General features: G+C 35.8%; 1 protein-coding gene across 5 annotated transcripts in view; it reads right to left on the bottom strand.

Annotated features, from left to right (window-relative positions):
* Positions 1–16333, bottom strand: part of PPP3CC (protein phosphatase 3 catalytic subunit gamma) — an 88978-nt gene that overhangs the window by 16352 nt on the left and 56293 nt on the right. For all 5 annotated transcript variants that reach the window (XM_024747708.1, XM_024747704.1, XM_024747705.1 and 2 more), the window contains exons 5-10: positions 12065–12210; positions 10135–10274; positions 7321–7398; positions 6992–7086; positions 3182–3307; positions 2372–2443 (exon numbers count right to left, since the gene is read on the bottom strand). In XM_024747708.1, coding sequence (XP_024603476.1) covers positions 2372–2443; positions 3182–3307; positions 6992–7086; positions 7321–7398; positions 10135–10274; positions 12065–12210 — 657 coding nt within the window. The remainder of the gene's footprint in view (positions 1–2371; positions 2444–3181; positions 3308–6991; positions 7087–7320; positions 7399–10134; positions 10275–12064; positions 12211–16333) is intronic.

Genomic DNA, 16333 nt, shown 5'->3' with positions numbered 1-16333 from the left:
TCTTAAGGGTCAGGATTGCTTTAAACTATCTGTCTGGCATTACTAAAGTGAAAATCCTTAGTTTATATCACTTAGATAAAACCAAAATTGTACTGTAGTTTTAGTGTGGTTTCAGGAAGGAATGGAATTAGAAGTGTGTTCAATTCACCAGCGTAACCTAAAGGTTATTCTTCATTTCCTTTCAGAAAACAAGTTTTAAAATCCTGTATCAGTTTATACCCACATACCTTGTAAAAAATGGGAATAAGAGGATTCTATCCATTTACTTTTGTACTTAACATCTAATACAATCTCCATATCAGCACCAACAGCTCTACTCCATTCTTTTATTTTTTTAATAGTTGTATTTCATACCACAAATATTTACCTACTATGCTCATTGCACTATACTTGGCTTTAAGGTGATAATGGTAAGCGAGAACGAATTTTGTCCCAGCACTCAGGGAATTTACTGTTGAGTGATTTAACAGTATTAAGTCACTTATTAAATACATTAATATATTAATCTTGTAACAGTGTAAATAAATGTAAAATCGCAACTCTATCAAATGCTAAGAAGTTAGCACCATTGATATGAGAGCATGACAGGGGTGTTGGATCTAGTCAGGGAGATCAGAAATATCTTCTATGACGAAGTAACAATAAGCTGAATAGGAACTAGCTAGAAGAGAAGGGGAGAAGAAAGGAGGCTTACAGAAGAGAAATAATATTCCATGTGGAGAATCTATCATATGGATATATCGTGATTGATTTACCCAGCTCTCCACTGAGGGATATTTAGATTGTTTGACTCTTTTGCTACTACAGATGATACTTCAATAAATATATCGATATATAACTTTGGGCATAATTTAGTAAGCATGTCCTTATGATAATCAAGGATACATACACACAATAGAGTTAATACATACAATAGAGTTCACAATAATTTCCATTTCCACTTAGATTTAAATATAAAATTTACTAGATGTATTTCTTACATATTTCATCCTTTCCTAACTTAAATTCTGTTTTAATTTTCACATGGCTGCACTATTTTCTCAAGACCTGGTTCCCTGCAGTGATCTCCTATCCCATTCATAAAGGTAAACACAAGCTACGCTCCATCTGCTCTGCACCTTCAATGTGGAATCTGAAGCATAAGTATGTATAGGACTCTCGTCTATATTCTCAAAGTAAGCTAGGCTTTCTCCACTATGTACATAGCTCATCCTAACAGTTGAGTGAATCACCTTAGCATGAGCTTGGGGAGAATGAGACGGTCAGAGGTTTGTGCTAAGGTGCTACCATCTCTCCAGAATCTTCTGCATCCTCAGATAAGTTAGGATCTATCTTTAAAATCAAACCTCCTGAAACATATTAGGGAAAAAATACTTGGCTATGTATACAACAAAATGTAACTATATAAATATTGCTCACAGGCCAACAAGAAGAAAAACAAACAAACATGCACATAACAGTAGAAAAGTGGGCAAAATAAATGAATTGACAACTCATAAAAAGAAATAAAGGTGGTCAATAAACACAAGAAAAAAACTTCATTAGTCATCATAAAAATAAATATTTAAGTTAAAAAAACAGCAGACTATAAAAATTATAATAAATAGTATTGGAGAGAACACTGTGAAGTATGTATCACATACACAAAATGTAAACTGTTATAGCTTTTCTAGGTCATCTGTATCCAATTTAAAACTGTTAAGTACTAATTGACACAAATTTTCAATTTCTAGAAATTTATCCTATGGAAATAATGAAGAAAGTGTTAATTTTCATTTCCTAGTATTGTTTTCCTTTCTTTCATACCACATATCAATATTTGACTCATATGCATTGTTTGTTTGTTTTCCCACCACTTAGGACCTATACAATTGCTAGCACATATAAGGCATATAATAAACGTTGGTTGTTGAACAGAACAGGTAAAGATTTATCTATAAAAATTTTCAAAACTCTGGGGTTTTAGAAGAAAATTTGGAAAAAATCTAATATCCAACAGCAGGGGGTTGGATAAAACAAAGAATGACTGACATGGATAACTATGTAACCATTAAAAAGTAGTCTACAAAAAACCCAGGAAATGTTTGTGAAACTATCACATGACTTCATTTTTGTTTAAAAGAAAAAAGAGGAAAAAAAGACACTAATACAGTATTTATATCAAGATGTTAACAGTGGATATCTATGAGATGGTAGGATTATGGGTGACATTTTTTTCTTATTTATGGTTTCCTGTATTTTTCAAATTTTATTTTTTCTACAATGAGCAGAATTCTTTTTTTAATTAGACAAAGAAAATTATTCACAACAAACTAAAACCAAAACCAAAACTTCTTCATTTCTGATTCAAAGGAGGAAAAGGCAAGTTTACCTTCAATTTCATCATCGGAAATCAATTCATCATCAGAGCATATGTTGAGAATGTTAACCAGCATCTCTGTGACTAGATGATAAGACAAAATAACCCAAAATTTATATAATTAATAAGGTACTTTCTCTAAAATGATGTGGATATATAAACATACATGTTAAATAAACATAGATAAAAATGATTTGTCATTTTGCTATTCAGAGTAGCTGTAAGGAACAGCATTAAATGCAGACCTTCAAGTTTATATAGATTTGGGGGAGATTATTTGCTCCAGTTAAAGTATGGAGTCTTTGAAGATTCCATTGCATAACTACTACTTGATCTCATTAGACTGCTGCCAGAGCCTTTTCTTCACTGATATACATATGAAAGGATTTCCTCCCATTTTACAAAGAAGTTAAGCCACCAGGCCTATGTACAACAGGCTTATATATTTGCATAGCTTATTTGTATAGCTGCACAAATAAAATTCCAAGAAAAATAATTCCTATTTAAATCTCTTTATCACTGCAGAAATCACTGAAGGAATGGTTATTTTATTGTTACTTATGTTATTTTAACATCTTGATTATAGGATGACAGCTATTTTAAATTGATATTTAGAATAAGAAAAGCATAACCAACTAGAATTACAATTTAAAAACCAATTAAGCACCACTTAAACATCTTTGTAGAGAACAATGAAAATAGAAAACATTTCTGATAACTTTAAGAAAAACATTTCTGAACCATCAGGGGACTCATGCAAATATAAGGGTGCTCAGTCACTAGTTAGGACAATTGATGGTCCAGATGCTTCAGTTCTCTTACCTTTTTCCCCAACAAAAGGCAAAGACCACGTGAAAACATCCATAAAGTTTGGAAGCCAGTATGGGTGTGGAGAACAGTTAAACTGCCTGATATTCATGACATTGTTTTCATATTTTAACACAGCAGCTAAAAAGGAAAAAGGAGGAAAGTCTGGCACAGAGGAAAATGACATGGCAACTGGTACACTTTGTACAGCTGTGTACCTGTTACACAGAATTCAAGAACTTACTTTCCATTTATAAATTCAAGACAGATGGAAAATCTTAAAGCATGTTATATAGTTCATTCTTTTAAGAATTATCCCAAGAAACAAAGTTACCTGAAGAGCTCTTATATATAATAAAAGTACAAAAGAAACTAAACTCTGAAACTTCAAAGGGTCTTGCACAGTAACTATCTATAGAAATCTCAGATTCCACATGAGAAAAATTTCATCATAATTTCCCTTTTATAGGCCAAGTGGTTACAATTACAACTTTCCTCTGAGGGCAAACACTTCTCATTAAATGAACACAGCCTGTTTTCCTAGTCATTAGCCAGAGCCAAAGATTTTATAAACTTTTTAGGAGTTTATAACATAGCAGTTATTAATTCATAGTGGGGGATACAGATAGATGGTAAACTTGGAGCAATTTAATAAGGTTCAAAGTAGATTAAATCATCTCTGCATACAGTATGTGAAGAAAAAAATGCCCGTCTCTCCTATACACAGTTAGTATATTGCTCACACTCTATAAATGTTTAATATTAACCAGTTCATATATATATTTTGGTACCAAACTGATTTTCTTTATATTTAAAACTTTTTAAAATTCAGTCCCTTAGTTTTCATCACCAGAATGCAACGTGGTTTGCATTATTCTCTTAATTATTCTTACTACGATCATAAATAGAATAGGGTATAATAGTTCTCTAGAAATGACAGTTATAGGTCATCTCCTGATTCCTGTCTCTTTGCTTATTGCAGGATAGCCTAGTATTCTCAAAATTAAAGTCACTGGATATTTAAAATGTACACCATAGATTATAAAGAAAATATATGAAAATAGGATTTTCAGCTTTTAAGAAGCTTCTAATACTGGTTACAATGTACATGTCCCATTATTTTCAAGTATATGTATTTTACTTAGGTTAGATGAATATGTAAATATTCAACAACTCCCTCAATCTACACAAGAAAAAGAGGTGGGAGGTGGACACAAAAATAGAAATAGAGATGTTTAAAAATCATGACTTAAAGGTCTTTCATGTAACCAGTGGAATAAGAAATGCCTGTTGGTACCAATAAGTCTAAAGAATATACAAGAAAGAAAAACAACAGTAAAAGAAAGAGAAGAAGGAAAGGGGGATAGAGTTGCCTTTTTCAAGAAAAGAGGTACTTGTGCGGTGAATAACTGAGTACCACCAGAGATTATTTTAGATGCCACATGCCCCCCTCCCCCCGGCCAAAGGTTAAGAAACAACCAAGGAAAATAAGATTGTTTCAAGGTAAAGTATGTTACCAATTATGTCAAAGCCAACAAAAAACTCAGAATCAACTGTGACTTTAACAGTTTACTAAAGGAATAATCAAGAACAAGACCAGATTAGAATATGGCAAAGAATGAACTGGCAGTTAGTAAGCTAGTAAAGTGATTGCTGATTTAGATGACATGTTTCAGATTAGCACACTGATAAATCCACTGGGCAATCAATAGACACTTTTTTTTTTTTTTGCCCAACGCTGTGCAGCTTGCAGGATCTTGGTTCTCCGACCAGGGACTGAACCCGGGCCCCTGGCAGTGAAAGCGCCAAGTCCTAACCACTGGACTGCCAGGGAATTCCCTCAATAGACACTTTTAATAGTAAGGTTAATAAAGGAAGTAAGAAGGGAAAGTCTTCATCATAGATAAGAGGACTAGGGACACTGTCCTTGAGGAAGTTTGACAACATAAGTGGCACATACCATTCATAAGGGAGGAAACAAGAACAAAAACTAAGTCTCTAATGTATTGGAAATATTAGGAAAAAGGAAATAAGAAAGAATGGAGTTAGGGAGGAGCAGAGTATTATAGGATAGCTGACTCAGGAAAGATTGACAAGTAGCAAAAAGAAAATATAAGACTGGAAGAGAATTTAAGTCAAAGAAATGTCTTTTTAAAATGGACAGCAAGTCACTAAGGACATTCAGAGATAACTGTTCCAAAACAGATTGAAATGAGATGTGCCATTTCATAGTCTACTCTGAAATAGAGGAAGTAGTAAATATATTGTGGGCCTCTTTTAAACTTCTCTCCCAAACTGCATATACAAGATATGACTATAAAGTAATGAGACTTAAGAAACCACCAACGACAAACACACCAGACCTTATATATCAGATGAGTGTGGTCCTTTGCTGTAATCACACCAGGCACAATAACAGTAGAGTGTTATAGTAGTAGAGCAATTTATAGTTTGACCAATGCTTTTAATATTCATTTTGATTATTCCAACTTATCTCTAACAAGCCTATATCACAGTTATTTTAAGGACAAACTGAGGCTCAGAGAAGTTAAGTATCTCATTAACTGTGAATTTAAAAGTGAAGCAGGACTAGACTAGGATTTCGGACTCCTAGCTCAGTGCTCTTATCAATATACCTTGCTGCCTTACCGTATATTTAATCCAAAGATGCTGCCATCACTCAAAACGTTTCTGGAACTCCTCTTTTGGAATTGCCTCCAGAGCCATTTTATAAGCAACACAAGAAAAACCAGTCTCATTACCTTATAATCATACCTTGTTCCTGACCCCAAACGGTATCGTCTAGCTTGATCACTCACCTTATTCATCAGTCTGGACTCCGAATGACTTTTGGCTGTTCCAAAAATCAAATCCACCCTCAAAGGACGAAGATTTCCCATCATTGAGGATAATCAAAAGAATGTGTCGCAGACTCTGAAGGCAATGCCAAAAGAGGAGTTCCAAAAATGTTTGAACAATGGGCAGCATTGTTGGAATAAGTGTATAACCTCCCAAGGTAACTACCTTGAAGGGACAATACTCACTTGGATATATTTGTTCTGGCATGTTTGTTTAAAAGTTCTATTATTTTATAGTCATACGGCAAAATAGTTACAGAGGCATGTTACAGAGGAGGTTTTTAAGTAGACCACTGCCCTGATACAAAACTTATGAACTAGGAATCATAAAAGTTAAATTTTTAAAAATGACTAAAATAGACTAAAAGTCTTAGAAGTAGAATTTCTGGATCAAAAGGCATGTGTATATCCACTTATCTTTTTTCTATGGGAAACTGAGGTTAAGAAAGATTATATGACTTACCTAAAGTCACACTATTAGTTTCTGGCAGGGCTTGGACTAAAATGAAGATTTTTCTGACTTTTTGTAGAGTATTCATTCTAACAGTATTATTTCTTAAGAGCAAAAACAGCTTAACAGACAGACATTAAAACACCAAACAGTGACATTTTATTGAGGTAGTACTGTTATAAATAAATTAAATTCACCAAAACCAATAATTTATGCTGACTGTTCTAACCTGAACCTGAAGTAATTTATTCTTCTTATATTTTGATTCAGTAGTATAAATCAGACCTATTGTAATCATTATTTATACTCACAAAGAGCCCAATAATCCTTAGGAGATGAAAACCAAGCAGAAGCCCAGATTCTAAGTTTCTTGGCCTTTCTTTCAATTAAGACCCTTTTTTTTCTTATTTAAAATTTATATATATTCAGAAAATTACCTATGCACATACATATTCAACTAGAGCTCACATATACTCACTCACAAATTCAAACTCAAATATTGCTGGTCTCCTTTACCTTTATTGTTATAGACATCTAGGTAATTGGGGGCAGAGAAAATAGTAATGAGTGATGGAAAGCCTGTCGTTTGGCTCTTCCTGTACATTCGATACCTGGAAGAGAAATTACAGCCCGTCTGTCTTGATGTTAAAGGCAAAAACTTTGCAGTGCTGTTTAGTACAGTTGGTTGTTTTTGTTTGTTTGTTTTTGGTTTTGGCCACGCCACACCACAAGTAGGATCTTACTTCCCTGACCAGGGATTGAACCCGTGCCTCCCTGCAGTGGAATGTGGAGTCTTAACCGCTGGACCACCAGGGAAGTCATGGTACAGTTTTAATATAACTTACCCAGCATCTTGGGCTTCATGGGCTCTGATTATTGATAACAGATTATTGTTCTGCAAAAATTCACAAACTGCAGGGTAACTGAAAAAGAAAATAGAAAACACAAATCCAGAATTAAAACACTTGTTTTTTAATAGGAGAAAGGGGAAAAGTCAAGATGAAATGAGTTGAACTTGTTTCAAAATTATAGGTTTTCATTACCACTGAACTTTTATTAATAGCTTAGCAATCATCACTCTCGTTTTTCCATGTCACTGATATTCCTCATTCCAGATCAAGGACACAGATAACAGACAACCCTAGGACAGAAGCAGAGTTCCCCCGCCTTTTTTTTTTTTCTTAACCCACACAATAATAATACAACACCAAAACTTTTCTTGGTATCTTGATATAAAAAAAAGTATCACAGCAGTGTATGTGTGTGTGTGTGTGTGTGTGTGTGTGTGTAGTAGGTGCTAAAAACTGAACACACAATTTTCAAATTGTCAAACTGTTAGAAAAGATAAAGAACCTACTTATAGCTTCACAGGTAATATCAATATCAAGATGATATTATGCAGGAATATTTCAGGAGCAAATACAAATACTATATCCAACCTTATTCAAATGAAAGGTGTGATATTTGCATCTCTCCTATCGTATTCTTTTAGCACTAGTACCTTTCTGAATGGCAAATGTTTGATACGAAGAACTGGAGAATACAAAATTATCCTGGAATTATCCAAGTGTTAATTATTTAATTTATGTTTAATCTTTGTTTCTTATTATGTTCACTAGAAAAAGTAAGTTTTAAAATAGGCTGCACATTCACGTGGCATAAAATTAAAAGATATAAAAAGTTATACAGTGAAATGTCTCCCTCCATCTTACCTCTATCTTCCAGCTACCCTGGAAGCAACCAGTGTTCTTGGTTTCTTTGAGTGTCCTTTCAGAGATACCATATTCAATTTCAAGCAATTATGCACACACGTATGCACACTCCCCCTTTTAGAAATGTCATCAGACGGTACACATAGCTTTTTACTATGTCTTTTTTTTCACTTTACACTAGTGATTATTCCAATCAGTATATAAAGGATTTGTTTTCTTTTTTTCATTTTTAAAAAACAGCCTCATTGCATTGTCTGGTACATTCCATTGTCTGGATGTACAAGCATTTATTTAACTAGTCTCCTATTGAACGTTTAGTTTGTTTAAAACCATCATCATAAATAATGCAACAATGAAAAACTTGTACATGCATTTTACACGTTTTCAAGTACAGTTGATTCCTATCATTTGCAGTAGCTGTGTTCTATAAAGTTGCTGCAAAAACTGAGTTAGTGAATACTGAACGACTGCTCCTAGGGGAAATACAGGGTTACGGTTCTGTGAGCCTCTGGTCACAATGTTTTCGTCAACTAATCAACACATAACCTTGTTTTATGTGTGTTTAATGTATATTGTTGATTCATTAACATGGGACTCATGGCCAACAGTGCCATAACTCATTCCTGAATGGAGCTTATATAACACATCACAGCCTTCTTGCACATAGGAACACTAGATAGCACTTCAGCAGTATGCTTGGGGCCATTTTAAACAGCAAAACACCAACAAAAAATGTGGGAAATGTTTCACTAAATAGACCACAAAAAGAATACTTGCTTACAGTATGAGGGCTGAAACAAGAGGCAGAGCAGCTGCACGTTCTACCTCAGCCGGAACGTGCACAGGGTGTCTCAAATTTTCCATTGCTCTGTACACTTGAATGTCTGTGAATGACTAGAAGTGTTGTGAGTATTGATTGCAGGGTTACAAATAAATCTTAGCAAGTAGGCAAATTTGCAAATCAGAATTCGTGAATAATGAGGACTGACTGTATAGCCACAGGATTACATCTTAGAAGTAGAAATTCTGGAACAAAAGCCATGGTCATTTATAATTGAGAGATGTTGTCAAGCTCACTGCCATAGAAATTGTACCAATTTATAATGTGCTAAAAATAAAAAAGTTTTATGTTCCTTATTTTAAGCAATGTAAAGAGAAGTAAAATTTAAATGACTTCATCATATTAGTCACTGCTAAAGTTGGCAGAATGGAATGAAAAAAGTTTACTTAGAAGAATGTTAAAACTATGGCAAAACTGAGGCTTCCTTTTGTGTGCAGGATTTCATTTAATGAATGCATTATCTTAGGCAATTATCAAAGATTTTTCAGGGTACTAAATACAGGTATTATTTATCAGAATAAAATATTTGGATTTTTAAAAAATTCAGGCTTCAAACTTCCCTGAATCTCCCTAATTTGGAGTGGCAAAGCACAATGAAAGCTCACATATGAGATTTAAGACAACAACCAACTTCCAGGAAATGTCCTGGGCTTAGTTCACAATGTCCTGTTCTTTTTATATCTTTGCCAATACCGGTGGTTCCAAAAGCTGGAGAGCTTTCTAAAAAAATAACAGGATTCCCTTGTCTCAGGCTTACTGAATCAGAATCTCTGAGGGAAGAGCCAAGAAATCTTTATTTTTAAAAAAGTCAATAGATGATGTTTGGGAACAAATAATCTAGATCATTTAAAGTCAGACAACAATATTTAAGCACTGCAAGATGTTCTATTCAGTCGTGTTCAGTATATTACACTTATTAGGGCATAATACCTAGTAAAATATAAAAAACAAAACAAACAAGAGTTTTCTGCCTTCAATTAATCAAAAAATTAAATAGAAGTCCCTGAGCGACACAAATTCAAGATACAAAAGATGTAGTTAAAAATAATTTGATAAAATATGTTACAATTTCCTTTTTCTAATTTTCTAACTGAGGATTAGCTTACCTGTAAAAATAAGAGCACCCTCGGACCGTGTTGTGGGTATAGTGTTCCAAGGTCTTTTCATTGCCATAATCCTCTGAGGGATCAGACCAAAGCAGGTCACACACTGGCCCAAAGGCTGGAGGTTCTTTAAACCTGTCTAACTAGAAGACACGTAAAAGCCAAAAGAAGAAAAATCATGAAAGCAAAAGAGCTTTTGGAAAATGGTATGGGTCAAAAAACACCTTTCCACCCATAAGAATGTATTAGGAGAGTGGGCGGTAAGCCCCTAAAGAATTTTCCTTTAGGAAGAAAATGAACATTTAATAAATGTAGATACAATTTTTATTGGTTTTTGGTATTAAATTTTAATAAATATCCCTATCCCTATAGTAGAAAAGGACCTCCTTACATCCTAATCTTAAAAGCGGTGCTCATTTAATTTGAATGTGAAATCAATCACTATAGAAACATACTATTTATTAGAAAGACCCTGTAAAGTTTATTTCAATTGCCTAGGTGAGCCAATGTTACCATGACAGCAGGAAGGGTTTTGAGTGGTTCTGTTCATTGTTTATCTCATTCCAATGGAGATTTCTTTATTTTAAAGAATGCTAGTTTTATTTTGCAAAAGGCTTTCATCCTTTCCATTCTATTCAGTGGAGGCATTTCAATATAAGTTATTAACTCAAGCCTTTAGTCACTGCTGCTTTGGTTAACGCATGAAAGCCAAGAGAAAACAAGTAACTAGGATAACTGAACGCCAAGAAGAGAACCTCTACTAAGTGAAAGGGGAGCTTTATATTAATACAATTGATTCAGAATTGTAAAATTCAATATTTACTATGTAAAAGAGAAATGTTTATTTAATAACAACACGGCAGCAGAAAAGGCTGTGCATACACCCTCTTACCTTGAGGACAGTAACTTTAATTCAGAGAAAAGTTTTACAAACAGAAAATTTTTTAGTTTCAGTACATATATAAGAGACGTAAGAGAATACAAGGTACAGAAGAGAAGATGGTGATGTAGAACAATATAAATGAAAAAAGACTGATCACCTTTTTTCAGTCATGAAGATACATAATCCTGAAAATCACAATTACCAACTAAGGCAAGTGTGGCAATTAAACTCTATCATCTGAAATGTCAAAGTCAATGAATTTCAGAGCAGGGAGAGTCCTCAGACCATCCATTTCAACGTCCTCATTTTACAGAGAAGAAAATCTAAGAGGTTAAGTGATTTGGTAAAGGTTACACAATTAATGGCAGTACAGGGATTAGAACCCTGGCTTTCTTCCTTCCTATTGCTACATAATTTAAAGTTTCAGGGTTATACTCAAAATATGTTTCTAGCTGGTAAAAGCACAGACTTCGTTAAAAATTAGGCATTTTCTGGGCTTCCCTGGTGGAGCAGTGGTTAAGAATCTGCCTGCCAATGCAGGGGACATGGGTTTGAACCCTGCTCCAGAAAGATCCCACATGCTGGGGAGCAACTAAGCCCGTGAGCCATAACTACTGAGCCTGCACTCTAGAGCTTGCGAGCCACAACTACTGAGCCTGCATGCCACAACTACTGAAGCCTGCATGCCTAGAGCCCGTGCTCCACAACAAGAGAAGCCACCGCAAGGAGAAGCCTGTGCACTGCAACGAGGAGTGGCCCCTGCTCGCTGCAACTGGAGAAAGCCCGTGCGCAGCAATGAAGACCCAATGCAGCCAAAAATAAATAAATAAAATAAATAAATTTATTTTAAAAAATTAGACATTTTCTGGAAGATATATAGGAAAATGTTAACAGTAGTTATTGCCCAATGACAAGATCACAGGTGATTTCCATTTTCTTTTAATTATCTGTATTTAAAAATTTTCAGCAATAAAGACAAATTAGTTGACTGTAATAAAAAACAAAATTAAAAGCATATTTACTCCATGAGACTAATGAAAGATTACTTACTTTCCGAATGTCATCTAAACAAGTAATTTCAGGTGACATTCCTCCATGTACACACAGAAACTGCTGGTTTAAGAGGGCAGCAAGAGGAAGACAGTCAAATGTTTCCATACACGCATCATACACCTGTTCAGAATATTTGATTCGACCTATCAAAAAAGGAAAAACAAAGGAAGAGAGTTGAAATTTATCATACATGAAAAAAGGATATATGCCAGTTTATTATGAAGCTACTCCAAAGCCATTTGTTACAGGCAAATTTGAAAACACAATCATCTTTGTACAGATATTTCTGAAAAGTTGTGGATAAAGGGCAAACAAAATCTCCCTCTTTTTCTACAAGTGTGACCTTGGATTAACTTTCTAGCTCTGTTGTCCTGGAAACCTGATAAGGTGAATGTAATCAGCTGTGTTATTAGGCAACATTTCTTATGGTAAAAATTACCCAATTACCTGGCAGAAGCTATAGCTTTGGGCTTCTCTGAGTGCGGTGACTCGTAAGGTATGTCCCTCGTGGGATCCTAGAAGCTATGCCAATAAAGCTTTTACAAGAGATACTGGCACTTGTGATGCATGAGGCTTCTAAGCCAGGGTGGCTCCCTAATCTGCCCAATGTGGATACTGTTTCCTTGCACCTGAGCTGTGACTAGGAGAGGGTGGGAGAAATGGAGGCAAAAGGCAGAAAAGCTCCAGACTGCGGCATGTACTTCTATGACGACTACTCCATGAAAAGGGATGCCTGATGCTGCCCTTCCTGAACTGTACTCTTCTAGGATGGATGCCATGTATGCCCCATGGTCTCTTGTGAGTCTGAATTGGGTCTAAAAAGACTTCCTGGTGGTATTGAAGATACATAAATAGAAACTGAAGTTTTAGGCGTCATCAATAAAATGTCAATAATATTTTTGCTCATGATTTTTAAGGTCTTCAAGCAAATTATGTCCTGATTTTATTTTATGTAAAAATGTTCATCTCAGTGAACTGTATTTTGATGTGGTTGTCATTTTGAGGCTACAGAACAAAAAAACACTCCAGTGGGCAGACAGTGGGTTGGCTTCCACAATTATCTAAAAAGAACAGGTCATGAAATAGTAGTTGGCAGATGGCTTTAGTTTAAAGAGAAAGGGAATGTTTTCTTCTTTGGCCTTGGGTTCAAAAAGCCAATATGCTAGAAGGTGCATACTGGTGGAAACGGCCACAAGTTATACAGGCAGGCAGCCCTACAGAACTGTGAGCTCCTTCTCTTCCAAGATTCTGTGAAGATGAGACAAAGCCTACAGGCCCCAGAGAACAATGCTATAGCAAGTGAGTCAGATTATCTAGTTGGTAATTATTTCTGTGTTTATTTTCTTCTTGTAATCTCCATGCTTTTAGAAAAGACATGTTCAAGTATCAGAGCCTGGTCTTGGCAAGGCTTTGGGGAATAATGTGAAGGGTGATGTGTCCAGATTTGGGCCAGAGTGCAGTACATGGGTAGCAGGAATGACTGGAGAGAGATCCCTAAAGGGAAGGTGTAACCAGTGGACCACACTTAAGGTGCTTCATCCCAGAAGGTGAAGACTGTCTACTGCCAATACTGATCAGGATTTGAGGGCATTAAGGGAGGCTGTGAGTTCCTTTATAAACTTTTAGAGCATTCTGTATTACCACAAAGGCAGTTAAGATCATCTATTTCACAATATATGCTAACTCTATTAACATCCAAGTTAATAAGAGCCATGTCTTCTGCATCTTTCTATCTCCTTGCAATTACATCCTTGTATTCTGCTTTGTATCTGAGCACTACATGCTTGGCTATCTCTGAAGTAGACCCAGCACTGGCCAAAAAGTGTGTTAAAGGAAAAAAAATCAAGGGAAAAAAACCCTTTCATTTGTGGCCAGTGATTGACTTTTTCTCCTGTAAATCCATGGAGCCAGAGTTCCCCCTGTTGCCAACATCAATAAGGAATTCCTTTGTAAGAGTCCTAAGGTTGCATATAGGCAGGGATTTTAATTAGTTATTAATTCATGCTCCAAATACCATTTTACATCAATAAGATGCCTTTCAACCCAAAGAATGACTCAAAAGAGTTCCTTAGCCTACTTCCAGAAGACTACCAAGTCTGGAGAAAGACAGAAAGTAATACAGTGTCCTAACCCATTTTGTAAATTAAAACAGGAAGTCACAAATCAAATTAAACAAAGCGCACAACCAAAATGGGTTACAGAATGTTACCATTTTAATTTTCTTAAAGTTTATGAATATGTATATAAATACCAACATTTTTATTTTCTGAGGGGTTAGACTGAAGATGACTTAGTTTAGCTGTATTTTCTAGGATGGATATATAATCCTTGTATAGTAATATTTATTGTTATATCACCTTTATTTTTGAAATCTGTTGAAGGCGCACAGTGTACCTGTGCCATCAGTGAGTTAAGTGTTCAACACAGTGGAATGGAGTCTGGAACCTGACTGCCTGGATTCGAACCTCAGCTCCGCCACTTACTAGCAATAGTACTTTGGACGAATTACTTGACTCTCTGTGCCTTTACTTCCTCATCTATAATATAGGCCTAATAATAATACCCACCTACATTACAAGGTTGCTGTGAGGATTAAATGAATTCACATATGTAAAATGCTTTGAATAATGTATGACACAAAGTTGGTTCTATATAAGTGTTAACCAATAAAATTACCTTATTTTATCCTCACTGAAACCCTGTGAAGTAGGTACATAATCTTCATTAAAAAGCTGAGGAAGGGCTTCCCTGGTGGCGCAGTGGTTGAGAGTCCGCCCGCCGATGCAGGGGATGCGGGTTCGTGGCCCAGTCCGGGAAGATCCCACGTGCCACGGAGCGGCTGGGCCCGTGAGCCATGGCCGCTGAGCCTGCGCGTCCAGAGCCTGTGCTCCGCAACGGGAGAGGCCACAACAGTGAGAGCCCCGCGTACCGCACAAAAAAAATAAAATAAAATAAAAATAAAAAGCTGAGGAAACTGGGCTCACTTGTTCAAAGCTGCAACTAGTAAGTGGCAGAACTAGAACCTGTTCATGCTCTTAACATGATGCAATACTCCTCCCAATCATTATTTTTAAATTAAATATTTAGTAGGAGAATCTAAAGAGCCAAATATATAATTACCAAAGGTTAAATTAGCTGACTCAAGTGTTTTATTTTCATGATAAATTGTAAGATATATCCCACAATGAAGGAAACATGCACCTCAGTCATAGGATCACACTGATACAAGTTCTAACTAGTATCAATAATATAACATTAACAAAACAAAATTTTCAACAATATTCTTTGAAAGTAATTTTGAGAGTCAGCACTATTTGCAGGAAACCATGACCCGGTCTAAACAGTGATTATATATGTGTTTTAATTTTTATTTGCTTTCACTGTTTTTTTAAAACAAAGGTAATAGGTTCAGAAAAAGAAAGGTTCAGAATTAGTGCCTCCACCCCCTCTTTGCAGGCAATTAGCTTCCTGGGTGTCTTTATAAAGATATTCTACGCATACATATGCAGATATGTATATTTATTCCATTTTCACCACATCCTTTTGTTTTTTAACATAAATGTAGGATATGTACACTGTTTTCACTTGCTCTTTGGACTCCTTTTTTTAAATAAATTTATTTATTTTGTTTTATTTATTTTACTTTTGGCTGCGCTGAGTCTTCGTTGCTGCACGTGGGCTTTTCTCTGGTTGCAGCGAGCGGGGCCTACTCTTCGTTGCAGTGTGCAGGCCTCTTATTGTGGTGGCTTCTGTTGCAGAGCATGGGCTCTAGGCGTGCGGGCTTCAGTAGTTGTGGCTTGCAGGCTCAGTAGTTGTGGCTCTCGGGCTCAAGAGCACAGGCTCAGTAGTTGTGCCGCACGGGCTTAGTTGCTCCGCTGCTCGAACCCGTGTCTCCTGCATTGGCAGGCGGATTCTTAACCACTGCGCCACCAGGGATGCCCCTTTTTGTACTTTTCTTTTTTGGCTGTGCTGTGCAGCACGAGGGGTCTTAGTTCCCGGATCAGGGATTGAACCCAGGCACCTGGCAGTGAGAGCATGGAGTCCTAACCACTGTACCGCCAGGGAATTCCCATTTTTTGGACTTAGTAACATATTTTGGAGATCATGCCATATCGTTATATGAAGAGTTTTGTTATTTTTTAATATCTATATAATATTTCACTTTATGGATATACCACAATCTAACCACACCAATCTCTTGCTACTATAAGTAATGAACAATGGCAAACATTTGTTTATTTCCAAAAAAAAAAAAAAAAAAAAAAA

Source organism: Neophocaena asiaeorientalis, unplaced genomic scaffold (genome assembly GCF_003031525.2).
Source record: "Neophocaena asiaeorientalis asiaeorientalis breed wild unplaced genomic scaffold, Neophocaena_asiaeorientalis_V1.1 scaffold429, whole genome shotgun sequence".
Classification (NCBI taxonomy): Eukaryota; Metazoa; Chordata; class Mammalia; order Artiodactyla; family Phocoenidae; genus Neophocaena; species Neophocaena asiaeorientalis.
The sequence above is the reverse complement of the archived record's forward strand: the minus strand, read 5'-3'. Positions and strand labels throughout refer to the sequence as shown.